The 14786-nt window shown below is 46.6% G+C and overlaps 2 protein-coding genes across 3 annotated transcripts in view; one reads left to right on the top strand and one right to left on the bottom strand.

The window, feature by feature from the left end:
- The window catches only part of arhgap23b (Rho GTPase activating protein 23b), a 37358-nt gene extending 27279 nt beyond the window's left edge, over window positions 1-10079 (top strand). Inside the window, 13 exon segments of the mRNA XM_042081876.1 lie at window positions 370-690; window positions 1714-1775; window positions 2041-2159; window positions 2670-2788; window positions 2938-3090; window positions 3529-3607; window positions 3740-3813; window positions 3939-4028; window positions 4700-4825; window positions 5303-5344; window positions 5903-5996; window positions 7617-7648; window positions 8025-10079. Coding sequence (XP_041937810.1) covers window positions 370-690; window positions 1714-1775; window positions 2041-2159; window positions 2670-2788; window positions 2938-3090; window positions 3529-3607; window positions 3740-3813; window positions 3939-4028; window positions 4700-4825; window positions 5303-5344; window positions 5903-5996; window positions 7617-7648; window positions 8025-9176 — 2463 coding nt within the window. The 3' untranslated portion in view covers window positions 9177-10079.
- A 1042-nt stretch (window positions 10080-11121) lies between these two features.
- On the bottom strand, window positions 11122-13708 carry hexim1 (HEXIM P-TEFb complex subunit 1). 2 transcript variants are annotated; one of them, XM_042081922.1, is made up of 3 exons: window positions 13628-13708; window positions 12980-13125; window positions 11122-12731 (listed from the first exon to the last, which is right to left on the bottom strand). In XM_042081922.1, exon 3 carries the CDS (start codon window positions 12713-12715, stop codon window positions 11660-11662), a length of 1056 nt encoding a protein of 351 aa, XP_041937856.1. In that variant the 5' UTR covers window positions 12716-12731; window positions 12980-13125; window positions 13628-13708; the 3' UTR covers window positions 11122-11659. The 2 variants fall into 2 exon arrangements, with proteins under 2 accessions (XP_041937856.1, XP_041937858.1); XM_042081924.1 differs by lacking the exon at window positions 13628-13708 and having other exon boundaries at window positions 12980-13128.
- Between the last annotated feature and the right edge of the window lie 1078 nt (window positions 13709-14786).

Genomic DNA, 14786 nt, shown 5'->3' with positions numbered 1-14786 from the left:
CCCTTCCTCACCTGTCCCCCACCTCGCTGGCAGTTTGCTATCCATTGTTTACCGTTTTCTTTGTCTCCTTGACTGGATGCCCGGCTTATAGCTCTTTCAAACTCACTCAATGGTCCCTTTATTTGCATAGATATAAGCATTCAAACACACTGGCACACACTGACTGACACACACACACGCACACACACACACACACACACACATACACACACACATATTTCACGCTGTATTTAAAGACTGCTAAGACATTATGAATTATGAATGTGCAATGTTCACTTAGTAGGGCCAGTGTTGTTCATTCTGTGCACCAAAATAACGTTGTGTTATGGTGTGTGTGTGTGTGTGTGTGTGTGTGTGTGTGCTCTGCAGAAAGTGGGCGGCGGCATGCGTCCATGGAAACGCGTCTTCTCCGTGCTGCGCACCCATTCGCTCTTCCTCTACAAGGACAAGCGGGAGGCGGTCCTACACGGCGCCGGGGCTGGAGGCCACGGCCCCGCCCACGGCGAGGACGAGCAGCCAATCAGCATCCGCGGCTGCCTGATTGACATCGCCTACAGCGAGACGAAGCGCAAGCACACGCTGCGGCTGACTACGCAGGACTTCTGCGAGTACCTGCTGCAGGCCGAGGACCGTGAGGACATGCTGGGCTGGATCCGGGTCATCCGCGAGAACAGCAAGACCGACAGCGAGGTCAGTCAAAGGGTCGGGGGGGGGGGGGGGGGGGGGGGGTCAAAGGTCAAAGTTCAGGCTGACATGTAAAACATGGATCAGGGCAGGTCAGGGAAGAGGTCTGGACACAACATGCTGCACACTACACACCACACTACGGATTTACAACTAGTGTGGAGCACTGTGGAACGACAGCGTTACCAAACACACTCGGAACTCAAATAAATTAAAAAAAACGGAGAGCAAGTGTGCGGACCTTCTCTGTAACGTTGTGCATTACCAAACACACCCAGACTCTAAATTAGATTCATACTCAGCCTGTGTGTTCAGACGCAGTTCTTGAGGAACTCAGACACAACACCACACAACATGACAGCCCTGAAGTAGCCGTATGGTTAGGAAACAGAAATGAATTAAATGTGCATTAAATGTGTACACCACAACCCTTCATCACAACACAATCCAATGCTGAGTTGTGTTTGCCCATTACAGCCAAACAGTCCAATTCTCCAGACCTTTTCACCAGGCTCAGTCAATCCGTAGCTGGTCACCATATTTAAGCTCATAAATCTATAAGAGGTTGTACACTGCGCTCATGTAATGAAGGGTGTTGAATAATAGATGCTTTGGGAGTTGTCTGATGTGACATGAGTAGCCTTATGTGAGATTTATAGTACACATCTCATGCCTTATGCATCTAATCATGCATTTATGAAGGCACAAGGGCATGTGGGCTTGTATACAGAAATGGATTCAACTCTGGGTACCTGGGAAAAGCAGTAATCCATAAAAAGAAAACAGAGAAGCACATGTAGGAGGGGATTGATGGGACTTCAACACTATGAATCCAGGTCTATGGGTGTGTCACACAATACTGAAATCTAATGTGTTGGAGATTTCAGATCAAGAAATGAAATGTTAGCAGCAGCAGTGATATGTGGCAATCCTATAACTGGGATGTGTTGATTTGTGTGTTTGAATGACTGGAGTATTGCTTTATCTAAACATCTTTTCTCTCTCTCTCGCTCTCTCTCTCCCTGTCAGGACTTGGGTTTCTCTCGTCAGGCCCTCATCAATAAGAAACTCAATGACTACAGGAAACAGAGGTGGGTGCTTCCTGTGAGAGGTGTGTGTGTGTGTGTGTGTTCGAGAGGTGTGTGTGTGTCAGTCACTGACGCATGTTGAGTATCAGTGTAATGTCAGCATTAGTAATTAAATAGTATTATAATGCATTGTTAGCAGTATTGCTGTTTTTGTAGTTAACATTGTTGTTGTCGAAAACGTGTTAGTTTGCATATTGCTTTGGATAAAGACGCTTGCTCTAAGTCTGCTTATGAATCTGAGGCACTAAAAAACGTAATCACTCCGTAGTCCGACGGGCAACAAGCCGGACACCTCGCCTCGGGTCCATCGCATGATGCCCCCCTTCCTGCTGCCCAAGACGGACAACACTTCTGGGACCAATCGCTCCCCCAAAACAGACGGCAAAGGTGAGTGAAGTGACCAGACTACTAGGGACGGCAGGAAGCCCACGCCCGTGTAGTTACCTCAGAATTTCACACCTCACGGAGCCAGACAATTTGCTCGTACACTTCCCAGAGACTGATTTACACAGTAAAGGAAAACACATTGTTGACATGCATAGATGAACAAATATTATATTCGTTTTTCTAGATCTTCTGGTTGCAGGTGTGAGTTGTCAATTTATAACAATGTTAATACATTCAGAAGTTGAAGATACAAAATCTTTATGTGACCTATTCATTCCTTGTCATTCCAACATGAGCCCTATGTCATGAGTCTCACCATCCGATTGAGGCAGACCACAGAGGGCCTTTAATTATGCCTCTAAAATGCCACAACAAGGGCCTCAAACCTGACAGACTAGACCAGCTGTGTGGTGCGGCAAGGGAGCAGATTTAGGGTGCGGTCGCACCGCGTCTGTCTGTCTGTCTGTTTTGGGGTAATAGAACGTCTCTCTCTCTCTCCTCTCTGCTCAGATGAGAGCAGCCCCCCTAAGACCCCCTGGGGCATCAACCTCATGAAGAAGGGCAAGAAGACAGGCCCCAAGGCCTTTGGGGTGCGGCTGGAGGACTGCCAGCCTGGCGTTGACAATAAGGTACGTCTGCACCTTCAGCTGGGGGGGTGGGGGGCTCGATGTGGGACTGGGGGTTCACTGGAGGATACAGGCTCCAAGTGTTTTTATTGTGCTGGTAAATAATAAATAATAATAAATAAGCTCCGTTTGTTTGTTTTGTGTGTGTGCAGTTTGTGCCCCTGATCGTGGAGGTGTGCTGCAGCCTGGTGGAGTCGATGGGGCTAGAGTACACGGGCATCTACAGAGTGCCCGGCAACAACGCCATGGTGTCCTCCCTGCAGGAGCAGCTCAACAAGGGCCTGGAGATCAACACCACTGAGGAGGTGGGCACTGCCCCCTGGGCACTCACACACTCGTGTTTCTGTGGTTCTGGCGGCGGTGGCGGCGGTGGTTGGATTGGACTGATTGGAGTGGATAGTCTTTAATGTCCTCTAGGGGCAGTTTGGTTCACAGCAAGTAGCCGGCACAAATACACTCAGTCAACATTAAAACATAAGATAATAAAAATAGGACATGATACGATCACATTCACTTGTGGGAAATTGTAAATGTGTTCCAGTCTGAATGTAAACATATGCAATGATGAACAAAGTTGACCAGTTGTGTGTGTGTGTGTGTGGTAGAGTATTCCTGGAAAATTCATTGGACAGTGAGCGTGATCGCGTGTGTTTATGAGACAAACTATGAGGAAATGACACAAAAGGAAGTGATTGAGGTGAGATATGACGAGTCAGTGATTCTCATCTCTCGCTCTCTCTCAGAAATGGCAGGACCTGAACGTCATCAGCAGCCTTCTCAAGTCCTTCTTCAGGAAGCTTCCGGAACCTCTCTTCACCGACGGTAAGCCTGACGCTCTGTTGGTTTAAGTCTACATATCTGACACACCCCTGTTTGTGTGTGTGGGTTCTGTGGGTTGGCCGTTTGGAGTGCAGTGCTCAATGCAAATGACTCTCTACCGCCCTCTGTCTGCAGATAAGTATAATGACTTCATCGACGCCAACCGGTTGGAGGAGGCAGGAGACCGACTGAAGACCTTGCGCAAGCTGGTGTGCATCTCTCACAATCTCTAATAATCTAGATGATCTTTCCATATTTCTCTTTATACATGTTTCCTCGCTTTCTCGCCTAGTGTCTTGACTTCTTTATATATTATCTTTACTCTGTCGTTCAGACTCGAGACCTACCTGATCATTACTTCCACACCCTGAAGTTTCTAGTGGGCCACTTGAAGACAGTGGCGGATAATTCAGAGAAGAATAAGGTTTGTTAAGATCTTAAGATATTTATTATTGCATGCAATGCATACAGCCCCTTTTTTCATGGTAGCTTGCATGACTCACATGCTGCCAGCCCATAATGTCCGTGGTAATTACCCCGGAGAAGGTTAAAGGTCAACTGGATCATTGTAGACTTGGCATGTTCTTGCTCTTCGAGGTCACTGAGGTCTGCGCTGAGAGATAGTGCTTTCTTTGGCCTGCCATGTGAATGAATAAATAAATAAATCAAATCCCATTTAGATTGAATAGCCATCCATCCACCCTTAAGGAGCTGATCAATATAAAAGCAATGAGCAGCGAGATGGACATCCCTGGAGACACCCTGTTGTCTCTTCTACCAAAGGCCTAACTGCACGACTATCTTTGTATAAATACTGTTAACAGAGCACAGCCCGTTTCCTTCCTTTAATGACACATTAAAATACTTTCCTAAGGCGCAACAGAGTACTGCAACTACACCACTGCCTGACTTTTGTCTCATTTCACTACATCTTCCTGGAAAATACAAGACATGTTTAAACACATGAATAACACATAGTTCTTCTTGTAGAACTATACTTATAAGAGTTCTTATTTTTCATTTAATTTTTTCATTTTATCTCTCTTCTGTCCATCCTCTGTCTTTTTTTTCCCCGATCCCTTCTTCCTTGTGTAGATGGAACCGAGGAACTTGGCCCTGGTGTTCGGGCCTACTCTCGTCCGGACGTCTGAGGACAACATGACCGACATGGTCACGCACATGCCCGACCGCTACAAGATCATCGAGACTCTCATTGTGCATGTAAGCGCGCGCACGCACACACACACACACAATAACACACACACACACACACACACACACACACACACACACACACAAACAAAAGCACACACACAAACACACACACAGGCTCTCACAGTTCACTTTGTTTCACTTCTTTTTCCTTCTCCAGCTTTCTGTCCAGTGTGTCTGAAAGCGTAGCATCCTTGTTATGATTGATTTCTCGGCTGTGGGTTGTGTTCCCCGTCTATGCCCTCTGTTCAAATAGTCACCCTTCCAACTTCCTCTCTTCAACTTCCTGTCTTGTTGGTGGTGCCATAGTGTTGTTGATGACCATGCCTGCTGACACCGAGTAACAAGAGTGCCACGTTGCTTTCAATAGAAATACGTGCTCATCTAGTTGGAAATACGTGCTCATCTTTCCCCCCCTCTCTCCCTCCCTCCTTCCCTCCCTCCCTTCTCTCTCTCTCTCTCCCTCCCTTTATTCTTTCTCTGCAGCATGCCTGGTTCTTCAGTGATGATCTAGACAAGGATGAAAAGGTGAGCTTGGTGCCGTGTGCAGAGAACCCAAAATGTCAAATGTGCACTTGCTGCTCGTGGTGAAGGCCTTAGGAGTCACTGGGTCAGACTCAGCTCCCATGACATGAAGATGATTTCAGTAGATCCATGCATTTATCAGCATTAAACACCAGTCCTTATGCATGCCCTCATCTTAAAAGTGATCATGAAAGTTTCATGTTCAATAAATACCAAGGATTCCAATCTTATAGAAGAGATAGCAATGCACTTGTTAAACACAAGGAATACGGAAACATAGTCCTGTTTTCCATGAAGAGTAAAATATTGTCACATCTAGATTAACGATGAATTCTTAACTGGATGTCATCATGCCTTTGTGAAGGTTGTTAATTTTGCATTAGAGCTACTGATAACAGTTCCATCTTCATAGATACAAGGAAATGAATTGCATTGTGATGGAGCTGTTGACATTACTGTGCTGAGGCATACATCAAACAGGGTTTAGTTCCTCCACTACACCAATCCCTGAACACACACACACGCACACACACATACACTAACCGGTTCTTGTTTCCACAGACTCCCGAGGACCAAAGGGACCTGCAGCCGATCCCCAACATTGACCACCTCCTCCCCAACATAGGCAGAACCATACCTCTCTGTGATGCCTCAGGTGAGCCTCTGCCCCCCCACACCCCACCTGCCTACCTGCCTGCTGCCATGGCGATGGGACCCAGGGCTGGCCTCTTGGTGGGGTAGCCCAACCCTCTGGGGAGTCTGCATGACACACACACAGACAAACAGACAGACACACACACACACATATACAAACACACACATCCAACCCTCTGTGGAGCCCCAAAGCTGAGGAGGTTCTGTTGAAAGGACCAGCCTCTGTTCACCAGTTCACCTGACACAAACAAACTAGGGATGCGCCGATCGTGAGCCGGGGACCGATACCGATATCAATGTATAAAATAACAATTTGGCTCATACTGATATTTTATTTTTTAGTAGTTTAGTAATTGTATCCTGTAGTAGAGTGGAAAAAAATATATAACAAAAATAACTAAACCCTTTCCAAGTCTATCTGGCCTTTATAGCACAACATTTACGTAGTGCAGAATTGATGTAACGTAACAGATAAACATCAGCCACTGCCATCGGATAATGTCACATAAATATCAGTCAACAGGATCAATATTGGCCTATACCGATGTTGGCTGATAAATCGGTGCATCCCGAAAACAAACTGATCTCATTTCTACTGGTCTTTTCATGATGAAGTAATACTAGGCTAAGGTATTGTGTTATGGTATTATGATACTGGGTGCTGATTTTATGATAATGGGTGCCTGCAATAAGTTCTCCTGATTTGATACTGGGGGAGTTCATTGGGATCTTGTCTAAGTGCAGAAAGAGCTCATTTGCATTGTGAGTTTGCCGTGTGTAGATGGGCAATCATGCATGCCTGCATACAAGAGGGGTGTGTTTAAAGTGTAAGATTAAGGCTGCTTTCTCACCTTCACCAGGGCAGGTTTCCCTAGTTGACACTCTGAATTTTCTAAATAAATCCTCAAATATTCCCAGTCCTCTCTTTCTCTGAAATGAACTTTCTTTAAATGGGCCGTTTGAGGCCTCCCTTTTTCCAACCACACAATTATTTCTTTTTTTACCTTTCTCTTTTCACACTTGTTTGCCTTCCTTTCCCCTTGTTCTTTCTATCCTGTCCTCTCTCTCTCTCTCTCTCTCTCTGTTATTCTTTCTATCTCTCACTCTTTCTGTGGGTGTTTCCGCACCCTTCTGCTAGCCGACCCAGTGGATCAAACGCAGCGGTAGGAGCAGGATTCTCACCTGACGTTGTCGACCTGTATGTGTGTGTGTGTGTGTGTGTGTGTGTGCGCACATGTGTGAGTGAGTGAATGAGTACAGTGTGTGTGTACACATGTCTTTAAATGAGTGACTGTGTGTGTGTGTGCATTTGCGCATGCAATTTTGTGTGTGTGTGTGTGTGTGTGTGAGAGAGAGAGAGGAGGTGTGTGTTTTGTGGTGTGTTGTGAGCTCCACACTCCGTGCCATTCCCCGCTTTAGTAACACTTCTGATCTGTCTTCACGTCTGTAGACTCCTTCACTAACACTAAAGCTTTAGTGACCCTTCCTCACTTAGGTGTCAGCCTGTGACACAACTTGTTGTCTTGTCCGTGTGATTGTCAGCCATTTTGTTTTCTTTTGTTTTCTTGGACCGGTCAGTGGCCCTGTTCTCATCTCTCTCTCTCTTTCTCTCTCTCTCTAGATTCCACCAACAGTGACTCAGTTAAATCCAAGGTAAGCTGTCGCAGCATTTGACGACATGGACGTGACTCTTATCTTATTGATGTGTTAACTGTTTGAAAAAGAAAATCCAGCCCAACTTAACATGACTTAACATGACTTCCCGTTAAAGGAATTCAACAGTAACAATCAAAAGTACACTGCAAACCTTGATTTGAAATATGCTGACCCAAGACCCAACTACAACTTAAAAATGGGACTCATTCCAGCTTGAAAGACAGTTAAAAATGAAGACAGAGAGAGAGAGAGAGAGAGAGAGAGAAAGTAGTGAAATGGAATGAAATCTAATGTTGTAAAAAATATTATTAAATGATTAAATATTAAAGTGACTGAAGTGGACTAATGTTGCTATCTGGTTGGTGTTTGTCAGGATTCCCCAGCTTCCAAGAAGGACCTGAGTGCTAAGGACTTCCTTCCCCTGTCAATCATCTCCGCCGTCACCCGGAAACGCAAGAAGCACCAAAGCGCCTGTCCCCCCGGCAACAGCACCGACGAGGACTCCGAGCACGAGCCGGTCAAAGCCAGCAACTACGGGGGGAAGAAGAGTGGAGCTGAGGATGAGGAGGAGGAAGAGGAGGAGGAGGGTGAGGAGGAAGATGCGGAGGAGGAGGACAGGAAGGGAGGATGTGCCATTGTGGGATCAGAGAGACGAGAGGATGAAGGGATAGAGAGAGCAAGAGAGAAGACAGAGGGACAGCAAGGTTCTCAAAGAGGAGGAGGAGGAGAGGATGAGGAGGAGGAGGGAGAGAGCAAGAGGAATCAGAGTGTCGGTCAAGAGGAGAGGAAGGGTGGTCAGGTTAGGGCTTCCGCTGCCTGGCAAGGGGAAGGCAACTATTGCACCATGACGCCGAGCGGGCAGGTCAGTGCCAAGGAGGAAGGGGAGAGACGCCAGGGCGGGCAGGCCATGCCCCAAGTGCGCCATCCCGCGCCACGCAGCTTCCTCTACACACACGCCGCGCGCCACTCGCCCAAATCCCCGCCGCCGCCCCCACTGTCCCCCGCGGTCGTCTCGCCTCCGACGTCGCCGCTGCGCCCTTCCTCCTCCTCCTTCTCCTCCTCCTCCCTGCTCTCGTCCCCCTCGGCCTCCCTGTCGCCCACCTCCCCCACCGGCCCCGTCGCCGAGGGCGACCCCCTGACCCGGAAGAAGTTGAGGCGAGGCGAGCGGGTGCGGCCCCGCTCCATGTACTCGGAGTCGAGTCGCGGGGCGGGATCGGCTGACGAACGCGGTGGCGCCGGGGGCTCCTGCCCGGGAGCGCAGGGGTACGCCGCCTCGACCGCCTCTCCCACATCTCCCACCGCGCCGGGCTTCGCTCGCCCCCCAGAGAGCCCCCACGCGTCGTCCACGGCCGCTTCCCCGCAGTGCCCCCCCTCTGACTGGACGGAGCAGACCCACGTCGCCCCGTCTGTGCCCGCGGGGCAGGTGTGGAGGCCGGGCCGCGGCGCCATCTCCCCAGAGACCCGCCGGAGGCGACGGGACTGGCGGCGCCACACGGTGGTGGTCAGCCTGTCGGGGGAAGGCTGATGACGTCAAGGAGGGTGACGATGAGCGCCAGGACACTCCACCCCCCCCCCCCCCCCCCCCACCACCACCACCCAATCGCCACGCTACCAACCACAGCGTGCCATCCTAGTGCCAAGCGGAGAGTCGGAGGCGCGGGCCGACCCTTATGCACCCCCAGCCCCTGAGTGACCAGTGGGCCTCGCCTCTCTCCCTCCCTTGCTCTGCTGCCCCTCTGTCTCAGGAAGCGGGTGGCTTCAGTGGCAGCTACATGATCTCACGCCAAAGTCAAAGAGAGCCACCAGGATCCATTTTGTTTCCCCCAAAAACAAAGCATATCAGCAGTAACTTGTTTTCTTACCTGAGTACTCTGATCAGAGTAAGGATAAAGGGGATTGAGGTTGTCTATAGGGAAACACTACGTGCTATATATAACTACGACAGGACAACGACAGTGACAGTGGTTTAATAATGGTTAACAGTGGCTGACCAGTGTTTCTGCCAACAGTGTTGTAGTTTGAACAGTTGAAGGGAGCTGTATTGAGAGAAGCAGCCCATAACCCCATACCCCAAAGAGGTTCCAGAATGCCACCCAACCCCCCTACCTATACACTATGTACACACACACACACAGAGATGGACATTTGCATTTTCTCTTCAGAGCCCAGAATCAGCTGGGTTTCAAATATTGACCTGGAAGTGAAACAGGCCTCGTTGCCATGTCAACCCTAATCTCCCTTTAATGACTTACAATGTTTGCCCTGTTTGTCTGTGTAGCATCTGTCTTTGTCCTCTGTGCATGTACATATGTGAGTGATTATGTGTGGACCAATTTTTTGTAACAATTGTACAAAAGCCTTGCTAAGTTAACCCACCCTGTGTACATATGATACATATAATATATTATATTATTTGTTTTTGAGTATTTTTAATGGTTTGGAGATTAATGGGCTATGACTTGCCCTCTGAAACCATGTTTCATTGTGTGGATTTTTTGTCTCCCTCACCAGCAACACATACACTCACACTGTTTATGAATCAAATATGTCTATACTACAAGGAAAAAGAACATGCCATATCAGGTGGCAAGTATCATGTCAATCGTGACACATCAATACAAATACATCTCCAGTGTAAGGCAGGCCTAAAGAATGTTTGTTATGGAATGTAGCCTACACCACAACCAAACACTCAACGCATTCCAGAATTGACTACGAAAAAGTTGAAGACACACACAGTAGGGTAAGGCCTATGAGGACACAAGTACATCCTGGCTCGTTTTGAGGCCTCTTTTCCTCTACAAGAAATCGTTTCATATTGTACATTTGGGTAATGTAATAGCATGTGCCTCTTTGATATAAAATATTCAATATACAATAGTGAACATTCAGACTCTATTTTAGCAGTCTCAGAATACTCTAAATAATACAATGGAAGAAAGGCGTTTATCTTCCTCCAAGACTTTATGCTTAAACTTAATCTGCATGCGGGCTAACATATGGGTTGAGCCTAGGCCTACTGTATAATATTTTCCAATTTCCATCAAAATGCATTATACACTGAGGCATTGTACAATAGCCTAACGCCAAGAAATGTCGCAATACGCCGACGTTACGCGGAGCCAACAGGTAGGCCTGCTATGTAAGCTACTCTAAAAACACTACTGCTTAAGCCTGTAAACGTGATGGGCTTCTTCAAGATGATGCGCGTATTTTATATGTTTATATTTTAATTCAAACTTACCTGTTACCTGCGCTTCGAGGACCGACTGAAGTTATTCTGTGGTAAGTGGAATTAAAATCCAACATGCAAGGAAATACTTCGACTAGTGCCACACGGCGAGTGGCTAGGCCTACATGATAGGGCAGCTCCATACACTGCTGTAGCGAGTAGGCGGGCGACTTCCTCCTCGACAGACCTAGTGCTGTTTTTTTCCCCTTGTATACATAATTTAGGCTAGTAAAAGTTGAACTTTTGCATCCAGTCGTTTAATTGGCATGTAAACACGATAAACCTCAAGTAAACATAGAAAAAAATCTAATACAGACAACTTTGGTCATGCATTAACAGACTTCATCTGCGAAATTTATGTCCATAACCGGATATAAACGACAAGAGCATCAGCTATGTAACTACTTGGCTGGATTAACCAAAAAAAGACACATCTGTTTAATAAAGAAGGCCATAGACAAACCTTTATGAAATCTTGTGTCCGACAAATGCACTCCAGTATTGAAAACAACTTCCCCCCGACTGACAATCATTAAAACGCAGCATTGTTAGTTCGACCCTTTAATTGCAATAATGACTACGTGACGCATTTGTAAAATCGTTAGCTATATTTCAATTAAACACTTAAAATAGACATTCTGGATGGAATCTAAATTTGCAGATCGTCCTCCGTTAACAGGAACTAAGAGCCTAGCAGTACTGAAACTTACAGTCAAAAAATGAATTTAGATGAATAAACAAATAAAACATAAGTCGTACATAACCAAAAGTGTCCATCACTTGGTTTCATGCGCTGGGTCTTGCCCAGTGTCCGTTCCTGGTGTGGACCCGTTGATGCTCTGCTGCCTGTACCGTTGGCTCTGTTCTAGCAACTCGCTGTTCTGCGCCTTCAGTCTCTCGAGTTCACTCTCCAACTCCCGAAGACGCTGGGCTGCATCGACCGGGGTCTCGGCTGTCGCATCAGTGTCTTTTTCGACGTTGCGCAGCCGGTTGTTTTCCTCTTCCAGTCGCGACAGGCACTTCTCCAGCTCTAGGTACTCCTGCACCAGTTCTTGCTTGGACATGTTCTGGAGAGTCTCGACGTGGTATCTCTCGTAAGTTTCGGAGAAGTCCTTCTGGAGAAACTCACCACCTGCGTGCCCTGGTCTTCCCATTCCATCACTACTGCCGTCACCTTCCTCATCCTCTTCTTCGTCTTGATCGAAATAGTCTTCCTCACTGGCTGTGTCCTCGGAGCGAATCGCACCGAAGGACCGTCGCCCGCCGAGTTCCGTGTTCAGATCCGGCTCTTCACGGTCGTGCTCCTCCATCAGGAACTGGGTAGTGTTGTATGGGGCTACGGGAAGACCTTTAGCGAACATCTCCTCTCGCACTCGCGATGCTCGTATGGTCTCTCGTTCGTCGAGTTCCTTTTTCTCTTCCCATGACAGTTTGTAATAAGGCTTCCAGCGGCGCTTCTTCTTGGATGGACGTCGCCGGTGCTTCTTTCTGCCTGCCTGCCTGCCGTCCGATAACCCCGGGTCAGTCGCTGTTCCGGAGCCACCGGAATTCCCTTTGTTCTGATCGTCCTTCTCGCTCCTGGGCAAACCGGGTGTTTTTTCAGCAACAGTCCCATCTTCTCCTGCGGCATCGCCAGCTTTCGGTTCCAGATCGCCCCGATTGTGCCCACGGCACATCGGGTGTGTGTCTCCAGAAACCAGTCCAGGACACACCTCCAGCTGATTTCTTTGCACTTGTTTCCTAGCGACGATGTCTCTCTGTTGCCCGTCTCGATGTTGCCCCCTACTGTCATCCTCCGAATTTGCATCGCCTTTGGTAGTAATAAGCTCCATAACTGTACACTCCCACCTGAGAGAGAAATAAGTTTTAGATGAGGCTTAACGTTTCTGTCTTTTGAAAACCGATATGAACACTGGAACGTCAGTAACCTGTATTTAAGTTGCAACTGTTACTGGCTACCTCAATAAGTCTATAACATTATATCATTCAAACTTTCGTTAAATTAAATGTAACGATGTGATTTAAAAATGTGTTAACGTTAATGCTCTTCGACTTTAACCAACATTTCTACTCAGCGATAGAATTATAAAACAAACCTCTCCGCGTCCACTTCAATTTCAGCTACTGAATTCTTCAGCTATTTATGAGTACTATCGTTAACTCTTTCCACTCCGTCTTCAACTGTCTGTTTCTCTCTGTTGAGACGAGCGCATCTCTCATCAGCGGACTCTCCTGTACGCTTCTGCTGAAGAGGAAAAGGGGGCTTGTTCATTTATTACCTCCTCCAATGCAAGGGCGCATGCGGCTAGCCTGCGACGCTTTACGTTTTATGGGAGTAGTAGTTTAACAATCAATAGAGTTGCATGCATTACGCGTGGCCAAAGACTACACTAACCACAAATCTGCATTTGTTTTCATGTATGGACACGGCACGCCCCCTTAATATTCCTATTGGTCAGAAAGTTGTTTTCATGCTTGCTACAATAATTTGCTCTCCCAATTGGTAGAACTCAGTGTCAATCACAAAGAAAGCTGTCCCAGTTAGTCTTTCGGGAGCTACCACATTAATTAAAATGGGTAGAAAGTTGTATTCCGAAATGTATAAAGAGTACTAAATGTTGATTAACGGCATTTTATAAGACAACACAGAGCCGCCTGGCATCTAAAAATAAATAATCCAAATAGCTTTTAAGAGAACAAACAACATTTTCACTGTTAATGTTAGAAGTATAATACTTGCCTACCTGACTGCACTGATGATATACTGCGCCCGTCAGTCACGAACTAGTTCTTCAGAAGCATTGTTGCAGAGATGTTGTTTCCATCTATGGACCAAAATAAAATGTTGTGCTTCTACTCTACATGATTGGATACGGTGCAATATAATCAAGTCAATCTGCTCACTGCTGCGGATCGATGTTGATTTTCTTCAGCCCTGCTTGCAATTTGAGCGAATTAGAGGACAAACGTAGCTGGCTAGCTAATGCCATGCCAATGGAGAATGGGCCTGGCAGTGCTCCTGATGAAGCATCCCGCGAGCCTAGCAAATGTTAGCTACCATACTTGGCTACGAAATTTACGTTTTCATTTTGTCTGTTAATCAGACATGTGCCCACTTATCCAGTAATTCATTTACAATCTTTTCACACGAACTTGACACCTGAGTCTATGTTTGGCCGTACAGAGCTAAATTTGGTTAGATAAAAGAGATGTTGCCGTATAAAGTTAGCTAGCTTGGTGGTTAGCTGATAGCTAACACAAAACTAGCAAACATAAGACAGCTATGAGTGAAAACGGCCACTGGTAACGTTAGAACATGGAATTCCCTGAAAATCCCGTGAATTCTACGACAAAACACTGCATAATACTGTTAGGCCATGAAAAAACGCGGCCCTTTCAATACCAAACGTGTAACGTTACCTATTCTAGTCAAGTAAACTGCCCACTGAAGTCTGTCGGTTGCCCTCAACTATCCAATTAGGTTAGCACACTCAAATAAACAACCTAAGGTAGCATACAATTTGACAACACATAAGTTACCTCTTACTAGTAGCCGATGCTATGATATTGTATCAAAGGAAATGTGACATTTAACTTAGACCTGCCCCATGGAGTAACGTTATGCCACACATAGGCTTGTTTTTGATTAGCACACCAAAGACTAGCTAACTAGTCACATGAACTATACCCTAACGTTAGTTTGTTAGCTAACGTTAGCTTATTTAGCGAGATAAAAATCAGAGGAATACCCGTACACATCAATTTCACACGTTTTCTTAACATTGTTGACGTATTTCTGTGTTTATTGCTGATAATAATGACTGTACTGTTTCTTTGTGCAGCGAGGCGAGGGGCGTGTACAATTATTGTTAAAAACTGAGTATTTTGTCATGAAGTACAGTT

The sequence above is a fragment of the Alosa sapidissima genome, chromosome 24 (genome assembly GCF_018492685.1).
Source record: "Alosa sapidissima isolate fAloSap1 chromosome 24, fAloSap1.pri, whole genome shotgun sequence".
NCBI classification, from domain to species: Eukaryota; Metazoa; Chordata; class Actinopteri; order Clupeiformes; family Clupeidae; genus Alosa; species Alosa sapidissima.
This window is presented reverse-complemented; position numbering and strand designations above follow the sequence as displayed.

Excerpts from the sequence above, each read along its gene's own strand:
- hexim1 (XM_042081922.1), bottom strand. The coding sequence starts at position 12,715 with ATGGAGCTTATTACTACCAAAGGCGATGCAAATTCGGAGGATGACAGT.